The sequence below is a fragment of the Rhagoletis pomonella genome, unplaced genomic scaffold (genome assembly GCF_013731165.1).
Source record: "Rhagoletis pomonella isolate Grant_MI unplaced genomic scaffold, Rhpom_1.0 Rhpom_scaffold_00009, whole genome shotgun sequence".
NCBI lineage: Eukaryota > Metazoa > Arthropoda > Insecta > Diptera > Tephritidae > Rhagoletis > Rhagoletis pomonella.
In genome coordinates this window covers 28,735,430-28,749,936 of record NW_023458563.1, presented here as the reverse complement: position 1 = coordinate 28,749,936, position 14,507 = coordinate 28,735,430, and the positions used below count along the sequence as shown (strand labels likewise).

Below are 14,507 nucleotides of genomic sequence, written 5' to 3'. Positions count from 1 at the left end.
GTTTGCAGACCAATGATTTATGTGTTAAAAACTTAGTTTAACATAACATTTACAGCTAAGGAACTGACATTTTCATTGTTCTACAAAACCCGCTATCAGCACATTTTTTTTTTGTATAAATAGTTACAATTCGAATTGCAATAACCTCTATCTGATCTTTAAACTTAATTGAAATGAATCATAGGTAAAATCCTAGCTTTAGTATATAGCGTGACTTTTTAAGGCATGCGTGGGTACTTAAAATTATTAACACCGTCAGAACAGTTTTTTTGCTCTCCTGAAAAATTGAGTTTTTGCTTATAGAGGGTGTTTAATATAAGCCCTCGATATATATATATAATTATATATACATACGTTGTGGTATACTAATCTTACTACACATATATGTATATGTATAAATACTATATGTAAGTGTAAAGATGATCTCCTATATCTTACTTTTTGTAAAATGACAGCGACTGCAATATGAATGAATTTCAATTCCATAGTTTTTAGTTTATTCTGTTTGTAATTAGCTTTTTAAATCTCTTTTTTTATATCTCTTTGCTTAAAAACACAAATTTATTTTTATTTATAGTATTCGCAATAAAGAAGGACTACAAAACTATTTTGTTATCATATTCTAATTAATGGTAGTAATATCCAGAAATATCCCGGGATCCCGGGATTACCAATTTAAAATCCCGAAATCCCGGGATTCACATAATGGTCCGGGATTGGATGCCTTAGTATATACATATATGACAATGAAATAAACTTGTTTAATTATTTTCTAAGATTTTTTGTTTGTTTTATAGGTTATGGTATCGCAACGCCAAAAGGCTCACCATGGCGTGACAAAATTTCTTTGTCCATACTAGAACTCCAGGAAAAGGGTGATATACAAATGCTCTACGACAAGTGGTGGAAAAATGCCGGCGAAACCTGTGTACGCAAAAGCAACAGCAAACAAACAAAGGCGAATGCACTCGGTCTGGATAATATAGGTTAGTAATTACAGCAGGCACGGATACACGTGGAATATTCAGAAATGTGTTAACAAAGTTGTCTTTAGTTCTTCTTCTTCTTATTTTTTGGCGCTGTAACCGCCTAAGCGATTTTGGCCGAGTTCAGCAAAGCACGTTAGTCGTTTCTCTTCCGTGCCAACTGACGCCAATTGGAAACGCCAAGTGAAGCCAAGCCCTTCTCCACCTGATCTTTCCATCGCAGGGGGGGCCTCCCTCTTCCTCTGCTACCACCAGCGGGTTCCGAGTTGAATACTTTCAGAGCTGGAGCGTCGGTGTCCATTCGAACGACATGGCCAAGCCAGCGGAGCCGCTGTATTTTAATTCGCTGCACTATGTCCATGTCGTAGCTCGTACAGCTCATCGTTCCATCGTCTGCGGTATTCGCCGTCGCCAACGCGTAAAGGCCCGCAAATCTTCCGCAAAATCTTTCTCTCAAACACTCATCGGATGTTGTCATTGTCCATGCTTCTGCGCCTTATACCAGCACGGGCATGATGAGCGACTTATAGAGTGTGGTTTTCGTACGTCGAGAGAGGACTTTACTCCTGAATTGCCTACTCAGTCCAAAGTAGCACTTGTTGGCAAGAGTGATTCTGCGTTGGATTTCAATGCTGACATTATTATCGGTGTTAAAGCTGGTTCCCAAGTAAACGAAATTCTCTACTTTCTCGAAATTGTAACTGTCAACAGTGACGTGGGTGCCAAGGCGCGAATGTGCTGACTGTTTGTTTGATGACAGGAGATACTTCGTCTTGTCCTCGTTTACCCCCAGACCCATTCGCTTTGCTTCCCTATCCAACTTGGAAAAGGCAGAAGAGTCAAACCACGCCAACTGTGTCAATGAATTTTCATTGATTTTATGGAAAGGGAAGACAATTGTGGGAATCTGTAGATAATTATAGAACAAAAATACACTTTGGACGGTTTTTCGAAATGGCACTTCGTTTTTGTTTTTTTTTTGGTATTATAAGAATATTGCAATTTTTTAGAGAAAAATTCGTAACTCGCGACCCATTTGATGAAATTCGATGAAATTTTTTTTGAGAGTTGCTGAAGCTTTTCCCTTTACAATAGAGAGATTTGCAGAATAAAATTCGCGAAACAATTAATTCTTTAATAACAATAATTTAAACAATTGCAATTATTTAGATCTTCTAGGCCTGCGATTGCAGTGAAATTTTGGCACAAGATACTCTAAACCAGTGTTGCCATTTTAGCCGTTTTCCGGCTAGATTTAGCCGGTTGCTATTGCAAACAGCCGGAGAAATTTCGATTTAGCCGGCAGCCGATTTGTTAGCCGTTTTGCAGAAAAAATTAGCCGTTTTTGCTATTTTCCTTGTTTTCTTAAATTTCAAATATGTATATATGTTTCCATTTTTGACTGAGCGACCCAAAATCTGTTAGAAATGGCTACTAGCCTCATCGTGGAGAAAATTTTCATGTCAGGCAGGGTTGTATGAAATTGGGCCGATTTCGCTTATTTTTATTTTAAACGAAGAAGGGATTTTCTTCATAAAATGTTTGTTATAAATGTCTTAATTTTAAGTGTGAAGTTTTATTCGCAAACTTAGGAAATAAGAAATTGTTTCAATATTAAGACACTTAAGATGCCTTTGTGTTTGGATATAGTGCCAACAAACAGAATAAATATTACATGTAGATATTGTCTTCCCAGATAGCGCATATTCAATTCTGCCTAAATTACAAAACATCATTTTTGCCCACTCCCAAAGGTTTAAGGTAAGGGAAAAATTGATATTTTCATGCACCAGGTACACATATGTATTTTTTTAAACAAACTCTTTTGCTGAGGACTTATTTAAATTCCAAAAACCGAATGCCAACTTGAATTAAAGGAACCAACACTGAAGTGAGTCAAAATGAAAATAAAAGAGCACAAATTTCTATGTAAAGCAAAACTCTCTGGGAATCCTGCGAGATATCTGCCGGTCATATGACCGGTCATCTAAATGAGTGATCTGCAGTCTTTAGGCATCATATTTTACATCAGAATTGAAGGGATTTCTGAAAAATCTGACCAGTTCTTTTGTGTAACTGTGATTCTGCATCCCTTGTCAACATATGGCCTCGGTTGATGTTAACTTAAAGTCGTTGTTTTATTGCCTTAAAATTGAAGGAAAATTTTTACAGCGTCTTTTATGTGTACTGGTTTCAATTTGAGTGTATTGAAAATCGGTCAGTCTGAAAAGGCCTTCAAGGGAAGACAATAGGTTTGTTCGTCGAAAATCTAGCTAGAATTATCACTCAAGATATCAGATAGTAAAAAAAATGCTCCCAAATTCTCTCTCATGTAGAGAAACTTGCAAATTTCTGTACGAACGTAAATTTGCAAGTTTTTCTGCCAGTTAGTGTCCAGGGTTGCATTTCAAACAAAAGAAATTTAACGAACTTGTTTTTCCTAATTGCAAATTCTTGTTGGCAAAATTTTTTCCGGCTCGAATTTGTAACTTCTCTCCAAGAAATAGAGTTTTTACTCGTGATTTATTTAAATAAAACATGTGAAATTTAGTTGAAACATTTTAGCCGTTTTTAGCCGGTTCGTCCAAAAAGTTCTGGCAACACTGCTCTAAACTCTTGTTAAGTTCCAAAAAGAAAAAAAATGGTCTTTGCAATTTTTACAGTCGCTATCGATTTTTTTCTCACCTTTAAGCTTTGAGTAAATAGCTATTTTCATATAAGCTTGTGTGAGTGATAGCATTTTTATGTTAGTTAATGAATAATTATACAAGTACGTACATTATTTAACGTATAACTTAAAACATCAATGTTTATTTACAGCTTATAAAAATAATACTCAAGGTTTAAAGGTGAGAAAAAAATCGATAGCGACTATCAAAATTGAAAAGACCATTTTTTTCTTTTTGGAACTTAAAAACAAGATTTTGAAGTATATTGTGCCAAAATTTCACTGCAATCGCAGGCCTAGAAGATCTAAATAATTGCAATTGTTTAAATTATTGTTATCAAAGAATTAATTGTTTTGCGAATTTTTTTCTGCAAATCTTTCTATTGTAAAGGGAAAAGCTTCAGCAACTCTCAAAAAAAATTTCATCGAATTTCATCAAATGGGTCGCGAGTTACGAATTTTTCTCTCAAAAATTGCAATATTCTTATAATACCAAAAAAAAAACAAAAAAGAAGTGCAATTTCGAAAAACCGTCCAAAGTGTATTTTTGTTCTATAATTATCTACAGATTCCCACAAATTTATTGACACAGTTGGCGTGGTTTGACTCAGAACAGACTTCGCGGTTTTTGTTACCGATGATGTCGATCAGGGGCGAACGCAGAAATTTTTTTCGGGAGGGGTTTTAAAATTATGATTTTTTTTTTTCATTTAATCAGTTGCACCAAATATGCGTTTCGGTAGTACAAAATGTCTATATTTTTTTCAATAAATTGGAGTTATTACATATGTATGCATGAAAAATGTGAAATATCATTTCTCTACTGCTTCGACTTAAAAGAAAATATTGTAATCAGTATTTCTTTATTCCCAACTTCTATATTTCTGTGGATGCTAAGTAAAGCTTAACCATATAATCTTTGTTCCCCAGTTTTACTTCGTAAATATGATTCAAGCTTAAGAAGGAGCGTTCACTGGAAATAAGTGTCACAGGAAGAGTTGGCCCTATCTGCAAGAATCGGTATACCTTTAGGTACAGTGATTGATTGCAAACATCAGGAGCGTCTAGGAATGGTGTTGGACTATGCTCCGTAGGTACATTGAAAAAATGCCTGTAAAGAAACATAATAAGGGTATACATCAAACCTTATAAACCGTATAAAATTATAATTGTGTAAACTTTGGAAATCAACTGTCAAAATTTGTATGGAAACTCACTGAATAATCTTGATAACCTGAAGACAATGTAACTCGGTCGCAAGTGTGTACAAAAAGAGAGTATGGGGCATTCATGTAACAGAGCTCTTAAATTTATAAGAATATCTGCTTGATAAAGCTATCGGTTTAGATGAATACCGCTAATATTAATTTAAATATTAGCATGGCATTTGAATTTAAATGTAGAAAAATATGTTTGACACAGTTTAACTCATGATAATTGAAATGTCAAATTATGTTTATTCGAAGGCGGAAATGTAAAAGCAGCATCCGGTGCCCACGGAGATTCAAGGAGCTCATAATTCTCGTTATCGCTTAGTTTACGGTGACCAAAATTTGACGCATCATTAAGCGGAACCTGCAAGGACGTGGATATATAAATTCCGTCGCAGGGGACTTAAAACTTGATTTTCGTGACGCAGAGGGTTGTGAAATTACCGGCATATTGAAATCAATGAGGCTGTTGATTTTTTAAACTTAGGGAAGCGACCAATTTTGGGCCTTAATCAGACTACGCCTGAACGTTAGTATTCATACATGCTAGTAAAATTCCAATAAGATTTTCTCTACCTCATCATTACGTCCTGAGAACTGTGGGACTCGGGTAACTTATAGCCCACTTTCACCAAGAGCTGTTTTAATTTCCTTTTCCCATAGGCATTAACTGCAGTTAAGGCGTGGTGGAAATGAATTCTTACTCTGGAATCAGCTGCACCAAGTTTCCCAGCGCCGGAGCGTATTCATTTTTTCCGTACTTGACACTCGTGAGATGAATTTTCGGCTGTTTGTGAAAATTCGGCAGCCGGAGGGGCAGAAGTTTATCAGTTTAAAATAGGTCGTTATTTTTACAGAATGCATTCGGTACGTAGCACTTTTTGCTCTGGTGATTCAGCGACATCGAAAATACACTTTTTCTCCCAGATAGATATGTAAATTAATTTCAATTACTTCTCCCCTTTCGAAAGCTTCGAAAACCTTAAAACGCAAACCAAAATGTGCATATAGTATATATGTAGTACTTTTAAGGATTATGTAAAGTATGTATGTATATAAAGTGGTGTTAGCAGAGCATCTAGACGGAGAGCTCATGCCCAAAAAACCCATCATTCTTCAGATCGATTGAAATTTTTTGTGAGCTTAGCTTGTTATCTATATATATAAATGTGAATGTCTATTTGTTTATTACCTTATAACTTTTGAGCCACGACACGGAATCGCACAAAACTTGGCAGACTTATTTGCTTTTACCCCGGGAAGGTTATAGGTATGGTCTTATTTGAAACTATGTTTAATCAGCTAAAACTTCGGAACCATAAGTCGAAAGAATTTGCAATTTGGTACGAAGACATGTCTACGGGAGGCGCTTATTGTAACGTATATATAAACGAGAGCGTGGCACATGAACTTGAAATTTGGTATGCAAATATATCTATGGTAGGTGCTTATAGTAAGGTATATATAAACGAGTTTGTAAAAGGGGGCGTAGCACATAACATGGGCTGGAAGTTCTTATCAGCCATAACTTCGGAATCACAAATCACATGACCCCTTTAATTCCTTCTGGTATGCGTTTAGAATTTAAAAAATTTCAGTTTCCAGTTCACTTAGCTTTTGCAATGACAATAAAAAAGGATGCCTTAAAATAAAACCAACTCTTTATCGAAAATAAAACGTATGATAATTGCATTGGAAAATGCATCTATGTTAATAGATGCATTGAAGTACTAAAAACGTGCTGCGGAATAATATTAGAGTAAGAAATTAGATAGTTAAAATTTAGTTATTACAATACAACTTTGGTATTTCAACTATTATCTATATAATTTATTAAAACAATTTTATTATAAACATATTATTGCTTTTGATTTCATAGCACCCCAGCTAAACAACTATTCTACGTTATTATGCTATCACGGCTATATTAAAATTCGAGAAGAAATGAAATATAACATCGTTACATAAAAATTTTTTCATACTTTTATAAAGACGTGCGGTAAAACCCTCGGGTAAAAGCTAGTATGCATATAAATTGATATCAGGAGGGCTGGCTGCTGAACAACGTACTTCATATGACTTGAAATTTGAACAGAATTTTAACTAAAGTATATAGAAAACTAGCTTTTACCCGCGGGTTTCACCCCACGCCAGAAGGAATTATAGGGGTCATGTGACTTGTGGTTACAAAGCTATGGCAAAAAATTCCAAGCCTATGATAAGTGCTACGCCCCTTTTACAAACTCATTTATATATACCTTACAATAAGCACCTACCATAGATATGTCTGCATACCAAATGTTATGTTTATGTGACTTATGGTTCCGAAGTTATAACTGGTAAAATATTCTACGCCTTTGGGATTTTCCGCCCCCTTCCACAGTCTTATTTATATATATACCTTACTATAAGCACCTAACGTAGATACCTGCATACCACATTTCAAGTTCATGTGACTTATGTTCCGAAGTTATGACTGACTAAAAATTCCACGCCTATGTTATCTGCCACGCCTCCTTTTACAAACTCATTTATATATACCTTAAGATAAGCATCTACTATAGATATGTTTGCATACCAAATTTCAAGTTCATGTGACTTACGGTTCCGAAGTTAGAGCTGATTAAATAATTCACGCCCATGGGAGGTGCCACGCCACCTTTTCCAATACCGCCAATTTTTTCCCATGAGTATGGAATTAACTTTATTTATCTCGACAGCAAGTTCCAATGCTCTACCACGAATATTTCAAGAGATATACAATATGAAAATTTTAGTAAGTATAGGAGGTGCCACGCCCTATTTTCCAGCACTGCCCATTTTTCTCTATGCCTATAACCTTCCCGCGGAAAAAGCAAATAAGTGTGCAAAGTTTCGTGCGATTCCGTGCCGCGATTCAGGAGTTATAAGGTAATAAGCAAACAGACACTCGCATTTATATATATAGGTGAATTCAAGTTTGCCTGCCAATTCTTATGGTCTTAAAGTTATTCCAGCCTATGTTGAAATTGCATTGTTGCAAGTATAAGTCAACATACATACAGACATGGTGTCTGGGAGTGCGGGCGCGGGGTCGAAAACGTATATCGTTAAAATGTCATGGCGTATGAGTTATCTATCAACATCAATATTTAGTCCGGTTATGCTTCCAAGGTTGTGCTCATTCACCTCGGTTTGTTCTTTATTTGCAGATTTTTGCGAATAGTTGAAAATTCGTACAAACTTTTACGGAAATAAAAACAGTATTGCTTTTGTTTACGTAATTAAGTAAATCAAGGAGAGAAATTTCTTAAAATTTTCAGCAGGCATTTCGGGAGGGGTTTGAACCCCCAAAACCCCTACCTGCGTTCGCCCCTGGTGTCGATGTCATCGGCATAAGCCAGCAATTGCACGCTCTTGTAGTAAATTGTTCCTGAGCGGTTCATCAGATTAAAGAAGTCACATGAAAAGGAGTCCCCCGTATGAGTTTTGAGGGGATACCAAATTCAGACATAGCGGCGTATATGACACTCCTTTTAGTGCTGTCAAAGGCGGCTTTAAAGTCGACAAATAGGTGGTGAGTGTCGATCCTTTTCTCGCGGGTTGTTTCCAAGATTTGGCGTATTGTGAATACCTGGGCTATGGTGGATTTGCCAGGTCTAAAGCCACACTGATAAGGCGCAAACAGTTCATTGACGGTGGGCTTCAGTATTGCACACAATACGCTCGATAAGACCTTGTATCCTATGCTTAGAAGGCTGATCCCGCGGTAGTTGGCGCGAATGGCGGGGACACCTTTCTTGTCGATTGGGCACAGCACACTTAAATTCCAGTCGTCGGGCATGCTTTCATCTGACCATATTCTGCACAAAAGTTGATGCATGCACCTTATCAACTCCTCGCCGCCGTACTTGAATATCTCAGCTGGCAGGCTGTCAGCTCCAGCAGCTTTGTTGTTTTTCAGCCGCGTTATTGCTATACGTACCTCGTCATAGTCAGGCGGAGGAACGTCGACTGCGTCATCATCGACTGCGGGCTCGGGTTCGTCTTCTCCACAACTTTCCGTGGTGCTGCCATTTAGTAGGGCAGAAAAGTGTTCCTTCCATAATTTATGTACGCTCTGGACATCAGTTACTAGGTCGCCATTATTGTTCTTACAGGAGTACGCCCTGGTCTTGAAACCTTCCGTAAGTCGCCTAACTCTGTGGTAAAATTGTCGGGCATTGTTCCTGTCGGCCAGCATTTCAAGCTCTTCGCACTCACGTATTTCGGCCTCTCTCTTCTTATTGCGGCAAATACGTCTCGCTTCTCTCTTCAGATCCCTATAGCGGTCCCACATAGCGCGCGTTGCGCCCGACCGCAGATGCCCTGTAGGCGGCATCTTTTTTCTCTGCAGCTTCCTGACAATCCTCATCATACCAGATGTTCTTTCGGGCTCGCTGAAATCCGACTACTTCATCGTCAGCGGTACTTAATGAGCGGGAAAGAGGTACTTAATGAGTTGAAGAGTGCTCTCTGAGCGCTGGCTATCTGTTGTGATTTCAGCTTTCCGACGTTAAGCTTTCCTTGCATATTTGGGCGCACATATTTTGCTGCACAGAGGCGGGTGCGTATCTTGGCTGCAACAAGATAATTAGCGTATTCACAGTTTACTTTTAAAGTTAAAAGGTGGCAACTTTAACAAGATAACACACTCGAACTGTGAGCAACCCTTCACACATGTGTTTCAAATTGTCAATAAAACGAATATAGTCAGATATATATTTAAAAATCGCTCGAATTGCGCCCACCTTATGTTTTTCTGCTGCACTTTCCTCTTTTTAGCGCGATTAATTAGCTGATCAGAGATGTCAGTTTAACACAAAAAAAAAAAACATGAGACAAAGTCGAGCAATTTTACCCAAAAGTGTTATCTCTAATTAGTATAGGAACCAACAACAAAGAAAGTTACCACATGGTAAAATGTTTTAAAGATACCAAAAAAGATTAACATAGTAGATAATATAGAACTGTGAGTACCCTAAATGATCCGAGTCGACGTTTGGGCCTCGGAGCGTGCCTTCCGTCTATCACAACATGATCGATTTGGTTTCTCGATTTTCGATCCGAAAACAGCCACGTAGCTTGATGGATCTTTGTATGCTTGAACCTATTACTGCATACTACCATGTTTCGGACCCCGGCGAAGTCGATCAGCCTCAATCCGTTGTCGGACGTTTCATCGTGGAGGCTGAATTTTCCGACGGTGGTTCCAAAGATTCCTTCCTTGCCCACCCTGGCATTGAAGTCGCCAAGCACGATTTTGATATCATGACGGGGGCAGCGCTCGTATGTGCGCTCCAAGCCCTCACAGAAGAGATCCTTGGATTCCTCATCCTTCTCTTCCGTCGGGGCATGGGCGCAGATGAGCGAGATGTTGAAGAATCTCGCTTTGATGCGGATTGTGGCTAGAGGCTCGTCCACCGGTGTGAACGACAGTACTCGGCGACGGAGTCTCTCTCCCACCACAAATCCAACTCCGAATTTGCGCTCCTTAACATGGCAGCTGTAGTAGACGTCGCAAGGTCCCAGACATTGCCGTCCAACGCATTTCTTGGATGGCGGTGATGTCAGCTTTTGGCCTTACGACGTCATCAACCAGCCGGGCAGAGGCACCTTCCCCATTAAGGGTCCGGACATTCCAGGTGCATTCCCTCAAATCGTAGTGCTTTAAACGTTTGCCGTGGTCGTCATCATAAGGGGGGGGGCGGGGGTCTCATCTGAGGCTTTGCCTTGCTTCTTCACTGGAAGTGGTTTTCACGTGGCGGGTCCCAAACCCAGCGCACAACCCGGGGGTGGTTTCGCAACCAAATACACGTTTATATAGCGAGCCGCTTGCTCCAAGCAGACACCCGCTTGCAGCCGCACCTACTGGTGAACAGACGCTGCAGACTTCAGTGAGCCCTTAAACCGAATAAGTCGGAGTGGCCCCACCGAAGCTCCCTCTCTTTCTGCCGTGACCCAAGGCTCCACTCGGATTGGTTACCGCATCTCGCACATGGGTTGCTCACGTTGCCCAGAGTGCGCGAACGATGACGCAAGAGTCGGGATTGAGTATAGCCATGCAGCTGTAACTGCATACCCAGAGCAACGACTATACCCCATTGCACTCCAATCCAGTTAATTATATTATTTAACTGTACAAATTCCCCTTCTTGAAAGGTGCTGTACCGGAGTTTAACCGGCTCCGCAAAATTAAACTAAATCCTGATCAAGTACTTCGCCATCTTTTCCTGCCAAAATGCGTGCCGCATTAAAAGCCATTCGGGAAGAAGCGATTGTCATAACAGCAGGGGTTTATTGTTCTTTTTCAGTGAAACTGTTTATATTAGTAATTTTGTATACCCGAGCGAACTTGGGCACAAGGGTATATTAACTTTATGTGCACGGTTTTTTGTAACAGCCAAAACGAATCGAGATAGATATATTCAAATGTATACATAAATGATCAGAATGTATAGAGAAGTGAAGTAAGCCATGTCTGTCTTTCCGTCTGTCCGTGCGCCGCGTACACGATAACTCGAGAAAAAATTTAGATATCTCAACGAAATTCGGTGTGTAGGTTTTCCTTTACCCAATGTAGGTTGGTATTGAAAATGGGCGAAATTGGCCTGTAACCACGCCCACTTCCCATAAAGCGGTATTTGCGAAAAATGCAAAAACTGCGATATTTCAGTAACTATTGGATCCAAATTGTTGAAAATTAGTATTTGAAGTCGAAGTTTGGAAAAGGTAGTATTATTAGGAAAATTTTGGAAAATTTTGGAAAAAGGACGGGACCTCGCCCACTCATGATGAAATGCTGTACCTCAGTAGCCGCTTCACCAATCCTTCCCAACCTCGGTACGAGTCTTTCCTAGGACCTAGCTAATAAATCTGTTGAAAATCTTTGAAATCGGGCAATAACCACGCCCACCTCCCATATAACGGTAATTAACAGAAACACGAAAACTGCGATAAATCAGTAACTATTGAAGTTAATTGACTCGAAATCGATAACTAGAATAGCCACTTAGCACAAAATTATATTATTATACATTTTTGGATAATGGGCGTTGCGCCGCCCCCTTACGATCACAAATGTGTTTCTCGGTAACCGATTCATCAATTTCTACACAACTCGGTGCACTTAATTACCTTAGTACAAGGAAGAAATTTGTTGAAAATTATTCAAATCGTACTAAAATTATACGCCCTTCCCGTATAAAGGTAAATTACAGACATTCGCAAACTCCGATATTTCAATAACTGAGGACGCTTATTTACTCCAAGGTAATAGTTACAACAATCTCTTAACAATAAATAAAACTACTGTAGACTTTTAGGAATTGGGCGTGGCACCGCCCACTTTATGACTACAAGGTGTATCTCGGTAACCACTTTATAGATTTCTACATGGGCGTCGCCAGGATGTGTTCTTTACACATTCATGTTTCTGGCATACGGGGGACGATATGTACTTGCCGATTTGTTTTACAAAAATTATTTAAAAAGCGGACGTCTTGGTTTCTCAGCAAACCGGTTAATCATTTCTGCAATTATTTCACAGTGATTGTCTAAAAAAAATTGTCGATGTATTCTTAAAACTAATAGTAACCCCCGAAATACGGGTGAGTACTTAGCTCAAAATTTATTCAAAGAACTTCGTGAAAGACAACAATTAATCTTGTATTTCTAGACACCTGATAACCCAGGATAATTTTTAAGTTCTTAAAAGACATTACCCTACTCTAAGCTTCGTGCAGTGGGCCATGAGAAAAGGGTAATCTTTAAGGTATAGTCCAACCTTTCACAATATCTGGTTTTAGTCTTAATCTGAAACGCAATAATCATTGAAAATTGGCGCCGTTTATGGTGAAAAGCATTTAATATCACACTTTCAAACAAAAGATTTCTTAACCCTAGAAGCCTTATCTATTTGGGAGTAACGTAAAGCCTTAACATACGCCGTAGAGGCTTATGTACTTAAAAGATAACCTGTGAGCTAAAATATACTTAGTCCTGTCTTATTTTTTTTTTTAAGAATATTGAAGTTGTGAGTTTGATTTAAAAAAACAAAATAAAAAGTAAATTTTGTGCTAAAATTAAAAACGACCCATTCCGTATACGCCTCGTAGACGTAGATTATATTTTTAGGGTTAACCCTTTCAGTACAAAAATTCAACCACTGCACATAGGGGTATTTGATCGATCTAGGCGGTCATAAGTCTATTTTTTAAACTTATCGTAGGAACAAAAAAAATACTACCTGCCACAGTTGAATAGTTGCGGAACAATAGGCAACCCCTACCCCGAACTTATGACGCCGCTTTGACGGAGTATCTCAGTCGCAACTTGTCAGTTTGTGATAAGGCACGTTTTATTTTACGACATTCATGGTGAAACAGTTGCGTTCAAAAGTTATTATTATTATTGTGGTCATTATACAATCAAAAATTGTTATGAAGTCTGAAGACACAGGTAAATCTACATTTATTTTAAATAGTTTCGATTTAGCAAAATTTAATCTAAGTAATAATATCAGTAATCGGAAATATTATATTTTTTAGTGATTATTTTTTCATTACTTTGTAAACGGTAAGCTTTTAGTTATACTTCCACGCATTTCCACGTTACATTACTAGTTGCGTTCTATAGAATGGAGCTTTGATAGTATACTGGACAAAAATTAGCTTCCTGTAGCTACAGATGAGCTTTTTATGACCAATAATTAAGACAGATATAAAAAAAAATATTCGTTTCCATACATATTTTGTCATTTTTAAGTATTTCCTTTGCTTTAGAGTCATCAACTGGTTCCTGATATAGAGTAGTAACTCGAAAGTATTTATTTGATAAGATGCATCCACGAAATTCTATGAATTTTGAGAACAAAATAAAGTTTCTTCAAAATGATATATTATCATCTGACATCTTCTCCGATGAACAAATAAGAGATATAAAGCACAAATTTTCACAACTAAAAGCACAGTTTATTCAAAGGTGGATAAAAGCCCGTGGAAAAGAAGAAGTTTTTTTTTTAAAGTAACGTAACATGGCTACAAGGAACATTTTCAATTCCCAAAGGTATGCAACAGCCGCGATCTGGTCGTGTTGAAGCTCTGATCCACTCATTAGTAGTTTCAGGCCAAAGCCAAAAACAGCAACCAAACCCTTTTCAAAGGAAGAAATCGATATGTTGCTTCCAGCTGAACCAACTAAGGATGACACGAAGTCTGGAGAGTCTTCAGAAGAGGAAGAAGGGTCCGATGAAGAATCTTGGCACTCATCATCATTCAAAATAGTTTTTTACACAAATTTTGTTTTAGAATTCAATTACACATTTATCGTCCATTGCATTACAAGGTAAAATTGGTTATTTCCATAATTTTTTTGTTCTCAAGGAAGTCCATACGCATTTGAACAATAAAAACAAATTGTTGAGCAACATTATAAAAAAAATTATAATGTGTCTGTTATTCCCTTAGTTAAAGTTGAATTTCATTTTTAAACAGGTGGTAACCCTGCCCCATGTTGTTTAGAAATGAAGCCTTTCAAAACCATTTCAAGAGATACCCATATTGTAGTAATTCAGTTAACTTAACTATATTTAAGTTTTTACCAGGTGGCAACTCCTTGCATGTA

The 14,507-nt window shown here is 38.0% G+C and overlaps 1 protein-coding gene across 1 annotated transcript in view; it reads left to right on the top strand.

The window, feature by feature from the left end:
• Positions 1 to 14,507, top strand: part of LOC118745694 (glutamate receptor ionotropic, kainate 2-like) — a gene marked incomplete at its 5' end in the record, with an annotated part of 79,221 nt that overhangs the window by 42,079 nt on the left and 22,635 nt on the right. The window contains 1 exon segment of the mRNA XM_036479287.1: positions 798 to 986. Within this exon segment, the coding sequence (XP_036335180.1) occupies positions 798 to 986 (189 nt within the window).